The 17851-nt window shown below is 43.3% G+C and overlaps 2 protein-coding genes across 3 annotated transcripts in view; both read right to left on the bottom strand.

Moving 5' to 3' along the window:
* Nucleotides 1-1226: 1226 nt before the first annotated feature.
* On the bottom strand, nt 1227-2705 carry atoh1a (atonal bHLH transcription factor 1a; the record flags this gene model as incomplete). The annotated part of the gene is made up of 2 exons (XM_083783332.1): nt 1227-2053; nt 2462-2705. 2 exons carry the CDS (start codon nt 2703-2705, stop codon nt 1227-1229), a joined length of 1071 nt encoding a protein of 356 aa, XP_083639458.1.
* Nucleotides 2706-9218: 6513 nt separating this feature from the next.
* grid2 (glutamate receptor, ionotropic, delta 2) overlaps nt 9219-17851 on the bottom strand; it is a 765355-nt gene continuing 756722 nt past the window's right edge. For both annotated transcript variants that reach the window (XM_083784600.1, XM_083784599.1), the window contains one exon: nt 9219-9818. In XM_083784600.1, coding sequence (XP_083640726.1) covers nt 9345-9818 — 474 coding nt within the window. In that variant the 3' untranslated portion in view covers nt 9219-9344. The remainder of the gene's footprint in view (nt 9819-17851) is intronic.

Genomic DNA, 17851 nt, shown 5'->3' with positions numbered 1-17851 from the left:
TGCATGCAGCGTTAAGGTGCATATATAGGCTACTCCTCCCCTCCTCCTCCTACTACTAATAGCCTATTACTAATAGCCATAATAATAGTTAAATATAACAATTGATTTACTTTTAATACACTGATCTAATCGAAGAATCATCATCATCATCTTAATACTATACTACTGGGCCTACTAATAATATAGGCTTTATTTGTTTCGAGTATTTAAAATAACTATGAAATGGACACGTACAGTATATTGTATAAGGAATTCAGTAAATGGGTGATCAAACATACAATAAGAAAACTCAATATGGACACAGACGACAACGAAAATATAAAATTGCATTCTTATTTATTCACAAAATCAAATTAACATGAACCAATGAATGGCAAAATGTTAGCTTTTCTTCAAATGTAACTATTCAAATATAAAAAAGAGGCAAATGAAAAAGGATCAGCAATAAATACATGTCAATTAATCTCATCCAGTGAAAGTAAAAGACACAGTTCATTTGAAAGTAAATCATTCAACAATCAACACCAAGCATCAACAAATGTACAAAAGGTTAAGCAAAAAAAATGGCTACATTAAATAGGCTATTTGCATCAAATTGGCATACTACACTATAGCAAACAAAAACGAAATAGTATTGTTTATGTTTTGGAAATAAATCTCGTTTGTCAAGCCTCTGGCTCGTGTGTTTTAAAGTGCACATCGTTAACTTTAGAAGTTGTAAAACAAATTCATAGAGGGTCTCTCACGTACAAAAAAAATGAACGAAAGAACCACGGCAGGAAATAAGAATTATAGCTATACAAAACTAATTATATTTACATTATAAAATATCCGCAACCATCAATAACAGGCGATTTTCGTGGAAGACAGATTTTGGTCGGAGTGACGTGGAAGAAGCCCATGGCAGTGCTATATATATGCGACATGGCAGAGGGGTCTTTCACCCACGTCCCCATAGAAAAGGGATCATACGATATATCTATTGGCAGAACCCAATTAGGCCTATCTGGCATAAAAAATAGTCTTTAGTTTAAGTATCAACTTGATAAAATAGATTTATCAAACCCCCCCAAATTACTTTTTCGTTTAGGCAAAATTCCTATTCCCCATATTGGATTTTCTTAAGAGCAACTGATGGATATATGATTGAGATTGACACGGTTTGTATTGGAAGTCTTTTTTGTTGCAGGTTAAAAGTTATATGCATTAAGAGTCTGTGGTTGACTTTAGAATGAAATGGTGTTATGGTGGTGGTGTTTGCGTAATTTGAGTTCTAGGTCTTCTTCGCTGCAGGAGTGCACCTCCATCTGCATTTCGTCCGAGTCACTGAACTGTGAGTGTGGTGAAAACTCTCCATCACTTCGTGGCGAGTGTTTCGACTCAACCCCAGAGGATGATGGCGCGGGGGAACACATCGCTTCTTCTATCATGGCGGAAAAGGCTTCGTCGAACGAGTTGGACCGAAAGGGAATCCCTTTGATTTGAGCAGGTAAGACTGAGACAGAGACCGTGGCTCCCCTCCGACAGCTTGTATCGTTCTCTGCGTCGTAGTCGGTGGTGGTGGAAGAAGTCATTAGGTCACACTTTGGCGAGTTGTTGCTAGAGATGCTGTTGTTGTTATTGTTATTTTTGTTGTTGTTGTTGTCGTCGTTATTGGTGGCCTTGTTCTTGGTCGGAGGTGGCCCTTCTAGCAGGTCCGCCAGGGCGTTGATGTAAATCTGCGCCATTTGCAGGGTTTCGTACTTGGAGAGTTTCTTGTCGTTGTCGAACGCCGGGATGACGCTGCGCAGCTCGTCGAACGCGTAGTTGAGGCCGTGCATCCGCCTCCTCTCCCGCGCGTTCGCGGCGACGCGCCGCTGCTTCTGGACGCCGCCGACCGGCTTGGAGGACGGAGCTCTCTGCCTGCCCAGAGGAGCCTCGTCGCCGCTGGAGGGAATGGAGCCGTTCAGGCGGCACAGCTCTCTGACCTTCAGGGAGGAAGGGGAAGGGCTCTTGGCAGGCTTTCTGTAGCTGGGTGGGCTGGGGTGACCCGAAGACGCCGTGGAGCCACTTTCTGGAAAACAAAACCAAAGCAAATGTTTAGAATAATGGCTATGTAAAGAAACAAGAAAAGAAATAAGCTATTGCATTGCAATTAACAGCTAGCTGTGGTCATATTGTAATGATTTATAGGCTAATCAAATTAACACATATACGCCCAACATTAAATGTGTATCTTATTGTGCATTGACTTAGTCCTAGCTGGTCCCTGCTTCAAATGATATAAGCAATAGTAAAACGGACCTGAGCGGAACTGTAGCCGATCTACAAGCTCACAACACTTCCCAATGTGACACATTGGTAGATCTGCTATTCTTATTTTCTTTTTGCAAATGTTCCCCCAGAATAGGGATGCTGCTGCATGCTGCTGTGGTCAGGTGGTAAAAGAAGAAACAGATGCCGTGGAAAAGCCCTTTCTCACCGTTATAGGAGCCGGTGCTGGGACAGGGTGAAAGAAGCTGGTAGTCAGGGGAGGAAGAGGCGTGTGCCGCGCAGGTGCCAGGAGGCTGCACCGGAGCCAGCCAGGCGCGTGGGTCACTGCCGCTGTCCACGAGCGCCAGGCTGGGTGGGTACACGCCGGGCTCCTCTCCTCCCCTCTCCAGCAAGCCCGAGCCGTGTCGCCTCGACTCATCCTTGCTCCATTCGTGCACGCTCAGCACTTCCATGTCTTCAGAGGCAGACGACCCAACAACAGGTATAGCAGCGGAATGGATGAGGTGAAACTCCGATGCAAAAATAATAATAATACAAAACTTCTTCGTTTGACACACGTCTTCACTGCGTTCTTCCGTGGTCTCGCAGTATATGACTGTCGCGTGCGGGATTCCTTCTCTAGTGTCTCAAGGCGCGGCGTCGGCTTAAAAAGCGGCACGCGCCTGGGAGCCCCCCTCCTTGCGCTGGTCGCGTGTTAACGTCCAATGAGAAGTCTCGGTAAACCCGAGAGAGTGGCGATTATGGTCCCCGAACCCGACTGTTTATAATAATGCCACGGTTTAAGGAGTGTTTAACGGGAGGGAGGTAAGGGGAACCTCCCCCAGGGCGCACGTGGGGGATGGTGACAGTTTAGGCGAGGAGCGTGGACAGCGCGAGCGTACAGCAAGAAGAGGATGTCGATGCCTATACCTGTACCCATAGCCATACCCGTCTGTCTGTCTGTCTGTCTGTCTGTCTGTCAAGCATGGTGTGTGTCAGTGTGTGTGTCAGTGTGTCTGTGTACACTACACACATGATGGATGACACTATAGCACCACTGTCTGACTCTGTGACACATGCAGACACTGTTTATATTAATGCCACGGTTAAAACGTTAGGCTACACGAAATCATAATTCCCAATAGGCTATAAGGCTTAACAAAACAGAAGAGAAGAGATAGGCTACACCAGCAAGCCTACATCCAAAATATTAACCCACTGGCTTTAATTTGGCTAATATAAAATCAAGTGACAAATCCCGTCTTTTGAATTCTGCTGAAAATCAACAGAGCCAACTATGAACCTTCTATTGTAATCTAGGAATTTGGAGAGCCGCGAAAAAGTTTGAGCAAAGAACTTTGAGCTGCAGGGGGAAAAAAAGTTGACCAAAGAACTTTGCGGCTCCTGGGGCTCGCGCGCTCATTGTCAATTCAGCGCTCTCTTCCATTCTGTGAATGCTAAGACCATCTCCAGTTTCCATTTTTCTTTTGTAGCGGGACTAAAACCTTTTGATCCGGCTCACGGAACGCCCTATCTGTAAAAAGGCCTTCACAGGGAACGGAAATATGAGCGGGGGGCTCGCGCTCAGCAGTGTTTCCATGCACACTGACACGAGCTGTATGTGGCGCGCGGCTGCAAGGGAAGAGAAAGTTCAGAGAGCCAGAGAAGACACATTGCGCACGCACGCACGCACACACACACACACACACACACACACACACACACACACACACACACACACACACACACACACACACACACACACACACACACACACACACACACACACACACACACACACACACACACACACACACACACACACACACACACACACACACACTCTCACACACACGGCAATTGCAACTAATTAAACCAATTAAGACCATACAAGCCAAAGTTTATATATATATATATAATTACCTGTGTGTGTGTGTGTGTGTGTGTGTGTGTGTGTGTGTGTGCGTTATATATATATATATATATATATATATATATATATATATATATATATTTAAAAAAAAAACTTTGGGTTGGCCAATTTATTTTGTGGTTGGTTTAAACTTTAAAGCAACCATGGACCATTATATTTCCAACCTGCATCGAATGTTAAGACCTACAGGTCTTAGCCCTGAGGCTATAGGAAAGAAAGAAAGAAAGAAAGAAAGAAAGAAAGAAAGAAAGAAAGAAAGAAAGGTTTAAAGAGCTTGTATCTAAATCTCATAAAACGTATTGGGGCTGGGCTGGGCCCCAGTCCAAGGCAGCCAGGGGAAAAAATCCCACAATTTCAGAGATAAAACTGACATTAATCTTTTCTATTTTTATTCATGTATTCATCATCGGGACGGCTAGAGGTCTGGCGCCTAGCGTCCGCCTCCTCTCCACAACTACAAGTCCCCAACCTAAAGTGCCTGGCCGGGCTCCTGAAGCTAACAACAGGTTGGATATTGTAGCTCGCGATTATTAAAGTGTCGCAGCGACAATAGAGACTCTATGTTCCATTTGTCACGCCTGGGGGACTCTTTGGAAGAGGGGCACAAAATGTGTCCCCGCGGGGGCTTCCATGCAGTCCACTGCGCGAGGAGTCTGCGTGCTGCTGCTCTCCATTCCAGTCTCCCAGGAAACAGGCAGGGCGCGACGCCGCGCACGAGTCTGGAGCGAGTGGACGACGGGGCGAAGGAAGGAAAAGTTGATTTAATAGTGGTGCTGGTTCTCAACCGGTGGGCCGGGTCCCCCTGGTGGGCCGTGACGAGGCTAATGCAAGTGGGCCAGTTCAGAACAATGGGTTGCGACTGACAGGCAGTTAAAAGTCCGCATGCATGCACTCCTCCTAAAAGTTTAGTTTAGCCATGAATGAACGTTTCGGCCAATGCCACATTCTGTGTCACACACGACTCTGTGACCAACGGGCTACTGTAGGGCCTACTATTTTCTGCCTTAAAGTAGGCCCAATTTCCCATTTCATGCGGACTTTTAATGCAAGTGGGCCGCCCCGTGCGCCCGCCCGTCCTGCAAATAATTGGCAAAACTATTGTATAACTTAATTGTATTAGCCGGTAATAGCTTATATATGAAATGGGCTAATTAATATCACGGTAACCCTAACTGGCTATTACCAATAGAGGGTCTATGCACGTGACATCATCATCATACCCTGAAGTTATGCGGGATGCGTGGCAAAAAAACTACTTTCTGGCAGCCCATATAGGCCTACATCCAAACAGAAAACTAAAGTCCTATCTGATGTATTTTTAAACGATGTTAAATGACGTTAAACTCACTTTGCCACTCACTTTGTCACTCATTTGCCACTCGATTTGCCATTCACTTTATGCATTGCTCATAGCCTATACCCTTACGGTGATATAGGCAAATTAGCCCATTTCACTGACCATTGGCTGACGTGCTGTGTGGTCAGAGATGGTTGGGCCGCGAACGCTTTTGAGATTAGAGGAAATGTGCAGACAGTTCTGGATGTTAATTTTCTTAACAGGTGTGCCAATGTCAGACAGACAGACAGACAGACAGACAGACAGACAGACAGACAGACAGACAGACAGACAGACAGACAGACAGACAGACAGACAGACAGACAGACAGACAGACAGACAGACACGTTCTACTCACAATGTTTCGAAAAGTTAAATACTGCCACTCTGTGGTTCAAGAAGGCAACTACATTTCACTGCTTCACTGAACTGCTGAGTCCTGCCATACCTCCAGCTGTTAACAGCAGCATACAGGCCTTTCATGTCATATTGAGGATTGTAGATACAAGAGTTTAGCTCATGCTTGAACACAGACATGAGATAAATATCCAGTTTGAGATACAAAATTAACACCAAAACCCCCAAACATTTGATCAATCCTCTCTGAATACAGTGAATAGTGATAAAAGGATAATATCACATGAGTGCAGCACCGAGTTTATTGTGTGCGTGCGAGCGCGCGTGCGTGTGTGTGTGCGTGCGTGCGTGCGTGCATGCGCACGCACAACAAAACAAGATTGTTTTCTGTGCAGTGATACTTATACAGTATAGTATAGTGATACTGTTAGTTACTATACAGTATATACTCGTGAATACATTGTGTAGGAACTAGTAATGTTGAGTTCAACTAAACTCCCTCTGTAATATCCATTTCAACATCTTGCCTATACGAGCAAAGACAACAATTACCATCCCACTGTAGAAAACCTGTTTATTAGACAAATTATACACAGAAAGCTTTGCCACTTGTAACAGAGTCCCCAGTTTGTTCAGTTTTTGAATAATATGCAACACATACAACAAAATAGGCCTATATTAAATACTGTACATCATAAGTTTTTGAAAATTATCAAGTAAATCCTTTACGATCTATGTATGAAATAAAATAAAAAATGTTAACAGATAGCGCAAGAGCAAGTTTGTGCATGCTTTCTTTTTAATCAACTTGCCACCTTTTGTTATTTAGCCAGCAAATAATAGAATGAACTCAAGATGATGTGAGAAGAGTGAACAGTTTGTTTGTGTTGACCTTGGGCTGGACAGAGGAGAAACCAAATGCCATAAGGTGACTGCTAAACTCAACACTATAAGCTCATACTGATATACTTTCTTTTTGTTAAACAAAAATAGCATCAACATGTAAAATATACATTTTTATAATGTCTCTGTCATTTATACTAAATAAAACTTCTTTTTTATAATGTTTGTGTCCTATTTGTCATTCAGTAGTAGCCATACTGTAGCCTATTATAAGAAAAGAACACCTAAGAACGCTTGCCTCAAAACACTGCAGCCTGGCTGAGTTCTCTACGCACAACATTTTGCAGTTTTTAGTTCTTAAAGATAACAAACTGAAAGCCTGTTCTAAACAACTAACATTATCAATTATTAATACAGTGTTAGTGAAAAAGGTTTGGTTCCTTTTTACCATCCCCACCCCCCCAATCCACAAAATAGTCCTCTAATTCTCCTGATGTACCGTTCACCTTGCCCGCCCCAAAATGCACCTTAATGGTCTCATTTACTCAATTGGCACTTTAAAAAACAAGTTATATAAACCTTAACATTAGAGATATGAAATTGAAGTGTATTTCAGACTGACTTATCTCATAAAAAGGCAGCCATTGTGTTCCCAGCAAGATTCCAATGGGCTTAAAGGACAACTCTTTGCATCATTATTACAATGAGCCTAAAAGCACAGCCATTGGCTCACTACTGTTACACAGTTCCAATGGCGAGCAATGTTATGGGAGGTTGGGAGGGTACAGTTAGCAGGTTGACGTAAGGCCTGTACTGACTTTACTCTTTAGATTGGCTTTTCCTCAACCAGAATACAACTCCATTTAATCGCTTGACGTCGTCAAAGTGATCAGTTAGTGGACTTGAAAATGATAAGACCATCCACAGAATGAGATTTAGTCTTCTGAGATACGATATATTAAAATAAGGTAAACCAAAGATAAAATAAAGTAAAAAAATAAAGGTCTGAATGGCTTAATGATGCAAAACCAGAGAAAGACTACATCACTCATTTAGCAGTTGTTCGAAGTTGGCTCAGAGCAAAAACAAGTAGACAGCTCAGAACAATGTTATTTTTTTGTACTTCCTGACCAAAACACATTCCACGCATTAAAATCATTTTTCTTTTTCAAAAACAAAGTCAGTAAAAGACATATAATAAGCCGAAGCTTTTTGAAGTCCATTTAGTCTTTTATCCGTTTTTTTATTCTTTCACTTTTTTTAAATCATCCGTTTTATAATCCTCTCTCTGTAAGTCTTATTAGAGGTTCTCACCTTGCCTTGAAAAGCAGACAACACAGTATGGTGAGAAAAGAAACTACATACAATCAGTTAGGACTGATTTGTACTTAGTTGCATGGCGGTGTCGTGCACCGAAAGCACATTGCGCCGGGACGCGCTGTGAGCTATAGATCAGCTATTTTCGTTACGCGACACCCGTGCGCAACTAAGCATAAATCAAGCCTTACGGGTCTGTGGGCACTGGTACAGTGCAGTGGGATTGACAAAGAGTCTGTAATGAGCATCAAACGGTCAAACGTTTCAGGCTGGAGGAGAAGAAAAAACAAAAACGTTTTGAGTGACTCACCGAATGACGAGTCAGCAGTGTCAGATTGTTGCACTGTAGTGGGATTGGGCCGGCTTCCAGAGCGATGAACTGTAATGGCGTCAGAATGTATTCAGTTTTAAGTCTTAGGCATAATCTGGCCATTGTGTGGACACCATTTCGGGTCTAATTTCACATTTGGAACTACAGGTATTGATTTATGGAACAACATCAGTGCAGGACTGGGACGAGAGAGAAAGATGCACAGAGCACAGACTTGGATGGCCTCCTATTGAAAAGACAGAGTAAGACAGTAGTGATATTTTCCTATAAGCACAGAGATGGTGCCTATGGAGAACTACAAAGCAACTCTGAAAGTATTCCCTGGGCCCAGGACAAAACTATACAGGGTCCTACCATTATAAAACCACTGCCCCTTGATTTTTCTGTATGAGCTCCTTTGCGTTCCTTTGGAGCCCGTGGCAGCTGTACAGTATCCTGGTTATCATCCACTGATGGCAGCCATAGAACTAACAGAGAAGAGTTTTCTGTTGTTGTAATAGTTGTATAAACCAAACCCTCCAAGGCAGGGTTTAGATGAGAATAGAAGTAATTTCATGTCCATTACATGAAGCAGTCCTCAGGTGGCATAAAACTGAATAAAAACTAAATAACCCAATGGAAAAAACGATCCCACGATCCCACGATCCCACGCGTACCCAAACATAATCCCTCAAACAACCACAGGAACAACAACAATAAAGCAAAGACTCAATTCAACCCCCTCCTCATAATCTCCCATCCCATGTCACCAGCTGGTTTGCAGGAGGACAAGCACCCCCCAAGTGGACCTCCACCTCCTCCATCAGACACAACCACCCCTTGAACGCCCCAGGCAGAACCCAGAAAAAAAAGATTCCTATGTACATAGATCTTTATCTTGGGATTCTTTTCTTCTTTTCGCAGTAGTGTGTTTGTTTTATCACCCATGACTCAATCCGACCACCCCTCCTCCTCCGCCTCCTCCTCCTGAATCAACTGCCTCCCTGGCCGAGTCTCTATATGGAGGTGCCCCTGTCCGGGTCATTGCCGTATCCGAAGTTGGGTCCCGGACCCGTGGGCTGGTAGGGGATGGAGGACATGGTCTCATTAGGACTGCGGAAGAAGCCACCGTTGGGGGCCCTCTGCCTGAAAGGGCCCACCCCTCCAGTTCGGTGGTGGTCCTGGAGCATGCCGCCTCCCCCCCCGCCAACGCCGCCCCCGAATCCAGCAGCGAAGCCGGCGGCGGCCTTGGCGGAGAGGCTCCGGCTGAGGGTCTGGATTTGCTCAGGAATGAAGGTGGTGGTGGTGATGTGGGTGTTGCGGAAATCGCTGATCTGCTCCAGCGCTTGGCGTGCGGCGGGCAGGGCATCCATGTCGAGGGGCGTCAGATCGATGGAAGAGGTGGAGAACTGCTTGTGGGGGCTTTCGTCCTCGGTGCACAGGCTGTTAACCCGCCGGTGTAGGTGCTCCAAGTCGATCTCCTTATCGTCCTGAAGGTAGGAGGGTGTGGGGTCAAATGATAAGAGGGAGAGAAAAGGACAGAGGTGGAGGTGGAAGGATGATAAGAGGGATGGAAGGAAGCAAATGGAAGGAGGAAAAGAAAAAGGTGGAAGAGAAAGGAAGGGAAACGAGCAGAAGATTGAGTTGGGGATAAATGGAGTTTGATGGACAAAGTAAGGAGGGAAGGAATTAAAGGAAGGAAGATTGTTGATTGGGTGGATGGAAGACAAGAAGGGAAGGAAAAGTGTAAAGGTAGGGTGGAATCAGAGGATACAAATGGTTGATGATGAGTCAGTGAAAGAGATATGAAGACATTTGGAAGAAGGGTGGGAAGGCGGTGGTGAAGGTAATAGAAGGGCCATGACGAGACAAACAAGCAGGCAATAAATATGATGAGACAGAACACAAGGGGTGGAGAAGAGGAGGTCATGGATTTGTTTCCACAGAGAGGATGTTATCCATCCAGCAGGGTAAAGAGCCAGAGTTTAATAAAGGAGAGCAGAGAGAGCAAAGGGAAAGAAGGATGAGGCCATTATACATGCCAAACACAGGATGAAAGAACAAAACAATCCATAACACGGAACAATTAAGAGACATAATTAACGGGGCAATGACGGTGAGCGACATGGTGAGGAGGAGTGAATCGTAATACGCGTGAATAGATGAAGCGATGTTTCCATGGGTAAGTTTGGGAGTGACAGAGAGATTGGGATAGAATGAGAGAAGAAGGGAAAGAGAGGGAGGGATACAGAAGCACACTCTGAGCTGCAAGTGAGGATATCGAGAGAGAGAAATACACACACACACACACACACACACACACACACACACACACACACACACACACACACACACACACACACACACACACACACACACACACACACACACACACACACACACACACACACACACACACACACACACACACACACACCTACAAGGTGTATAAGGGAGTGTAGCTCATCTGGAATACACACAAGCTGCCATGTCATATAGTATGCTGTGATTCCAGTGTGTTTGTTTTAGTTAAAACAAGCATCACCATTATCATCCTCTATCTATGGCACTATACATGCAACTTATATACTGTGTGTACTGTACAGTATGTGCGTGTAAAGCAAATATGGATCTACTGCTGTAACCAAATACATACATATTTTATGCATGCTTCAAAGGGTATTACTATATGACCCATTATACAAAGTAATTCACATTGAGATTAACATCTCGTTTTCAAGTGAACTTTGTTTTGGCCATATCAAAAGTATAAATAAAGCAACTGTAGCTCATTGCCATTGTTATTTGTTATAAAATAGGTTGCAAGATAGCTTAACCAATTTACTTAACCAATTAAACTTAATTCTAAAAGAACAGTTTCTTATTTACAAGCAACTAAACCAAAAACATCACTTAAATCGTACCTTAACTTATACTGTAACTTAACTTAAATGTAACTTAACTTATACAAACTATAAAACATACAGAATATAAATGCCATCAATATATAGAAACAGCTCACATAGAAACTGCTTTGGAAGTTTTTACTTGAGAATGACAAGTGTCTCATGCTTGTACTGTATAGGGAAGGTCTGGGGCACTGCGGAGGTGCAGAGTTTGCAATTCATGGTTGTAGGATGAGTTGAAACGTTTGTAGGAAAAAACACACATGCATGTACTGATATGCACATGTACACACACACACACACACACACACACACACACACACACACACACACACACACACACACACACACACACACACACACACACACACACACACACACACACACACACACACACACACACACACACACGTCCATGGCAGTGTGCGTCCTAAGCTGTTGAATGGGAGGGGGGGTCAGGTAAACATCTTGGGGCTTAGACGCACAGTGTTCAACTCACTGAGGACAGACTGGAGGGAAGGGACGTGTGGGTTGGATCATCCCACTGTGGAGTATATGATTTTGGGTAGGAGAGACAAGCACAGGCTTTTGTGGGAGCTAATCACGTTGTGTTATATTCAGCATGACATATTTACTGACCATGTTTGTTGGGTCTGAGACGGGGCCGGAGGGGGCTCTGTCTGTATACCCCCCCATTTATGCAGTTCAGGTGCAAGGGGGACCACCTGCAGTGCCCCCGTTTTCCCAAAGGAAGTGAGGACAGGAAGACGATGAGGGGTTGTTCTCGGTGGTGACATTATAGTACACATGGGAGTTGGGAGTACAGAGAAGTGGAAAAGGAGAGGTATTCCACAGAAGGGCACGACAAGAAACGAGAGGGAGGCCTTCAGGCGTGTGGGAAAGTACGAGGGAAGAAGATAAACTAAGGAAGGGAAGTGCGATAAGCAGGAGGAGGATCAGATGTGTGATTTGACTAGTTATGACAGGATGGTGAACTCAACTCTGTCCCTATAATGGCCTTTGCAAACATTTAGAGACATGAATTAGGCAATTAAAGCCTATGAGCAACACATTTGTATGATACCATACATAAATTAGGCTTATTGGGGAGAAATTAGCATTACAGCTCTACAGTGTCTTAAGGCCTTGTTTTACACACTCTCTCTCATCAGTTTCAAAACTCATACCGGTATATTCCAAAAGTCATATCCTCCTCTTCTCCCTAAAGCCCGAATTTGACTTTGTTGTAAAAGGATGTCCGCGCGTCCCTTTCCCTGCTCATACACTATCATATCATCATATAATGATCTGTCAGCATACTTTGTCACTCTATCGCTCTGACCGTTATTCTACCAACCTGTCAACTGCTTGTAATGTTGATGTACAGTACTAGGAGCAGAACGTTTGCTTGATGGCTGTGGTTGTTATACTCAGTTTGCACAAAATGTAATTGTAAACATCAATGTTTTGAGAAATTGAGCTATGGTAACTTAAAAAGTTCCCTGGAATGTGCTTGTTCTTCCCCACTAGCATCAACTTAGACATTTATTTTTTAACCTAAATATGAGTAGATATTCTCTCAATTGCAAACATCTAACCACATAAATAACTCTCCGTAGCATGCAGCACCAGGCCTGAGAATAAATAGCTCCTATGAAGAGACTACATTGATCTGCGGCTTGCTTCAAGATGGAATGACTACTCCCTCCAGTGGCATAAAGACATCACTGCAAACATAGTAAACTGACAGAATGTCAATATAAACTTTTTCATCCCCTTTAACGGTAAATGTGCTTTCAACATGCAGCATTTCTGTGAACACCAAAGTTTCATTTATTCTAATAATTCAGATTGCTCCCTTTCTCAGGGCCATCCATGAAAGCAGCAGTACGGATGAGTGACACCTGTGCCACGTCAGTGTTACCAACCAGTGGTAACATGGCTCATCTATTTATCTCCTACTGTATGAATAACCTTGGGGTGGGAGGAGAGGTGGCGAAGGTGCTCATTCTCATTTTGGGCGTGAGCTCAGAGGGGTTGGCTGGTTCGAAGGAGTGCTGCACAATCAGGGCGCAGGGGATGTCGCAGCATGAAGGGGGCTGGTAACGGCTGGCTGTGGGCATGGAGGCATGGCCAGTGTTGGCCATCTGGTTCAGGCTTTGGCCACCCAGGGAAAGGGGATGCTCGCTGGCACCATGTGGGCACGAATCGGCGGCTTGCCTGGCAGACGGCTCGTCTGCCTGTGTCTAGTGTGTTTGAGTTTACAAAAGTGAATGTGCACGCGTGTGTGTAAGTAGAAAAGAGAGACAGTGAGAGTATATGTGCAAGAGCGGGAGAGAGAGAGAGAGACAGAGATAAATGGAGTAGATATAAATTCATATATACGTGTGTGTGTGTGTGTGTGTGTTGTGTGCATGAGGGACGGCCAGCCAAACACAACACAGAAACACAAACAGCAGACAGGCAGAGAAGAAGGATGAGAGACGGACAAGAAGGCCGGATGAGTGGATGGAAGGGTGGAGGAGAAAGAGAAGTTGGGTGGAGAGACAGACAGGTGGGGGGTGAACAAGAAGAAACACATGGCAGTCAGTCAGCACACACAGATAAGCAGGTTTTTTCTGTGTTGCTGTGTCTTCATAGACAGAAGCACAGTCATATACCTGGAAAGGGTAGATGTTTAAATGGCATTTTCTATTGCTCTCTTTCTCTCCCCCACGCCCACTACACCCCTCAACACAGAGTACTTATCTACAAAACAAGGCAAAAAGGCAACATGAGAGCTTTGCGCCACAGTGACAGAGAATATTTCAAAGAGTTAGAATGGGTGTGCCAGGCAATCGTAGCTAAACCGAAAACGCTACACAAAATGCTTGCACATTTTAGGGGTACCGAGGCATATTAACTTCATACACAAGAAAATGCCCGCTCCACTCATTCTAAATCCATATGGATTATATGAAATATCAGACATGGTCAAAACCAGAGATGCTACCACTGTAGAAAGAGTTCTGTCAATGACAGGGGGGGTAGTTCGCTTTGTTTGGGTTATTCCTTGAGGATGTTTGCTTCTGACAGAAACAGTCATTTATGAAATTGGGATTTTTAATGATGCTATTCATTCCAATGACAGAACCCTTTCATGCAAGTCTCGGTAGAACATAGACAGGCTAGAAAAGTAAAGCATTATGGCTGTTCTGTTTTCTTTCCATTATATGGCTGAAGTGGGTCTCAGACACTCATTTGGAAACAGTTGTTCCTGTCAGGTTACAAAAAGAAAGTGTCAAAAATGTAGAACTGCTCCCAAACCAGTGTTATCGAGTCCCACTTCAGCCCTTAACAGACACATGTATCACCAGACACATACCCAGATACTAACACCCAGATGCAAACCAGACAGTTCAGATGAAGGAAAAACTAACCCCCACATTAGTGGAACGTACTGTATGTGTCAGAATGTATCACTTTTACAGTAATGTATTCAGGACAACACACACACACACACACACACACACACACACACACACACACACACACACACACACACACACACACACACACACACACACACACGCACACACACACACACACACACACACACACACACACACACACACACACACACACACACACACACACACACACACACACACACACAAATTAATATGGCCCTTATTGAAAGATGGGAAAGATCAAAGGATCCCCAAACAGCAGAGGCAAACTGAGGAAGGATGGTTAACAAATTATCTTTGTAGGGACTCGTAAAGAGGAACAACATGAGGACTTTATGTAAATGTATGCGAAAGCCAAACGATAACCCTTCAGCAAATAGTTATAGTTCACATCAAAAAGCAGGCTCAAACATAACAATGCGCAGCATTTCACCACAAGCAACACAGAACAACAACAACAACAACAACAACAACACAGACACAGGCAGCAAGCCACAGTCAAAGCGGTTAACAGGGAAGCACACACAATGTATGTAAATGTATGTACAGATATGTTCAATGTGTGACTTTCTTTCAGCATGTATAGAAAAGACAGAGACACAAACACAGCTGAGTAGGAATGTGGTTTTGAATAGATTAGTGGGTTGAGCTGTACTGCACGTGTAAACAAAGGGTGCGTACACATACAGTGTGTGTGTGTTTGTGCTTGAATTTTGGCAACATCGATGATTTACGTATTTACGAATGTATTTCTGAAAGTGAGAAATTCACCGGAAGCTCAGTATTCAGTTCCACTGATCATAAAGCAACTTCATTCTAAATCACTTTAACCCTGGCCTCCATAGTTTGAATTTCAGAAACATTTCGGAAGAGAACCAATCTACAGGCCCAAAACATATCTAATCGCAACGTGTTGTGAGCTTGTAGATCAGTTATTTTCGGAAGATTTACAAATAAGAATTATGTGGTTACTCTTAGCCAGTATAGGAGAAGGGAAACATGAGGTGAAATCCACCAGGGCATACAGTATGAACAAGGCAAAAATAAACAGAAGTATATCTTACAATTACAGTAATGGGTTTAATGAATGCATATTTAACACAAAGCTGGAACATTATAGACACAAGCCGGGAATGACTGATTATGATAAAGCTATATGACTCTTGAGTAAAACAAAAGAGATGATGTGTGTGCAACTGTGCATGCATGCATGTATGTGTATGTTCCTCTTTTCTATGTTAAATCTGCTTTTCTATGTTAAATCTGAGATGGTGATATTTGGTCAGTATTTCATCTCTCTAATCATAAAGTATCGTCAGTCTTTAATAAAAACAAGATATCAAGACATATTGAAAATAATAATGTATCATTGTTTAAGACGAGCTAACATCGTCTGGAGGATACTGTGATCCTTAGAAGGGACCCTGTAACATTACCAATTATTATGAAAAATGCACTCAACTTCATGAAGTGAACTTTAAGTTGTATAACAGGGATGTCCTCCTCTGCGACAATGAGGGTCTATTTCACAGCGAGAAGAGAACTGAGGGGGTGTTTTACCCAGTTGATGAGCATGCCTGATTTATAGAATTATTTCAAAGTTGACATATTTTTGTCAACTGAGAAAATGCTCGATTGGTATTAGGATTGGTCAGAGCATTAATTATGGATTAAATATGGAGACACAAGGTTTCTGCCCAACATCGGCTCGAATATAGTATATTTATGTTTTAGCATGGATGTGGTCTGTGGATACTATAGGGGCTGAACTAATGCAGTGGGAACCTGTCCAGTTGCAGTAGCTCACATGGTCCATTGGCAGGGTGAAGGAGAAAAGTCAGGGGTCAACTATCAAAAACAAACATGGTTCACTGAGCCAACTTCACCATGGTAGCAGTAAAGGGACATTTCACTGCTAAGTCACAACTCCATGTTCACCATGGTAGCAGCTCACCCATAGTTTACACCTAACTTGGAGCCAATGAATTCCACATACAGACCTTTGCTATGATATGCTACAGTATTTGGTTGTAATGCATTTTTTAAAATCTAAAACGTTATTATTTAGGGAACTACAGTACAACGCTTTACTACAATTTCCATTGTTCCTTATTTATTGTTTATTGTACCAACTTTAATTGGGATACTGAACAGGGACACCCTTGTGATCTCTGATTATACACAGTAGACAATTTCAAATTCAGAAGGTCTCAATATCCCAAATTGCACAAAATAGATATTTTGTTTACATGACATACCTCTTATTAAATCAAACAGTTACCATATTGCTGTTGGTTTAATTTAATGTTTGGTTAACATGTCATTTGTATAATGCAACTCACATATAGCATAAATAGTCTATAAAATTGTCTACCAAATTTGCATTCATATGAATTGCACACGATAATGCATGACAGTTTTCCAAATCAATAGGAGTGCATATGCCATTGATTGCCTGATGCCCTGATAAGCAAAGACCTTGAACAATCTACATACTAGAGAATCAATGACCATCACCTTTAATTCCCTGCTGTCCAGTCACTACTGGAACACAACTAATGTCAGGGTCTGATGCTTCTAGCATCTAGCTAATGAAGATGGCAGGGGTCCGTGTGTGTGTGTGTGTGTGTGCGTGCGTGTGGTGGTCGCGGTGGGGTGGGGTGGTTGGGCATTGTGGTGGGTCAGTTCTGAACTATGCTGTGTTGAACATGGCTTGTGGTTTGAATGGGGGTCTGGTTCTTTTGTAGCTGTTCACTGACAGACATGCCCACTGGTCTGAATGACGGATGAAAGCTGGAAGCTGAGCAGGGGGCTGACGTTAGGGGGTGGCAAGTGTGCGTGTGCATGTCTGTCTGGCTGTTTATTTGAGCCCCTGTGTGAGTGTGACCACAATATTCGAGGGTGAGCCTATGATTATCAAGCAGCAGTGAGACAAATGGCATTGTTGTGATCAAAAGATGTTTTTACTTAACTGAGGGAGGGAAAAAGGAAGCCTGCTGGATGCCTATGTTATGTATAAGACACCTGCAGTGCTGCTATGGATAATGTAATACAAACTAAAGGAGTCAATAATGTTCTATGCACGTACCTCTGGTGGGTGGTAAAAGCAGGACTAGTCACAAGTCTAGGTTCCAAGAGGTTGCTCATTTAGAAGTCGCACTGACTGCA

Source organism: Protomyctophum parallelum (genome assembly GCF_964188405.1).
Source record: "Protomyctophum parallelum genome assembly, chromosome: 15".
In the NCBI taxonomy this organism is placed as follows: domain Eukaryota; kingdom Metazoa; phylum Chordata; class Actinopteri; order Myctophiformes; family Myctophidae; genus Protomyctophum; species Protomyctophum parallelum.
Note: the sequence above shows the minus strand (reverse complement) of the source record. Positions and strands in the feature narration are given on the sequence as shown.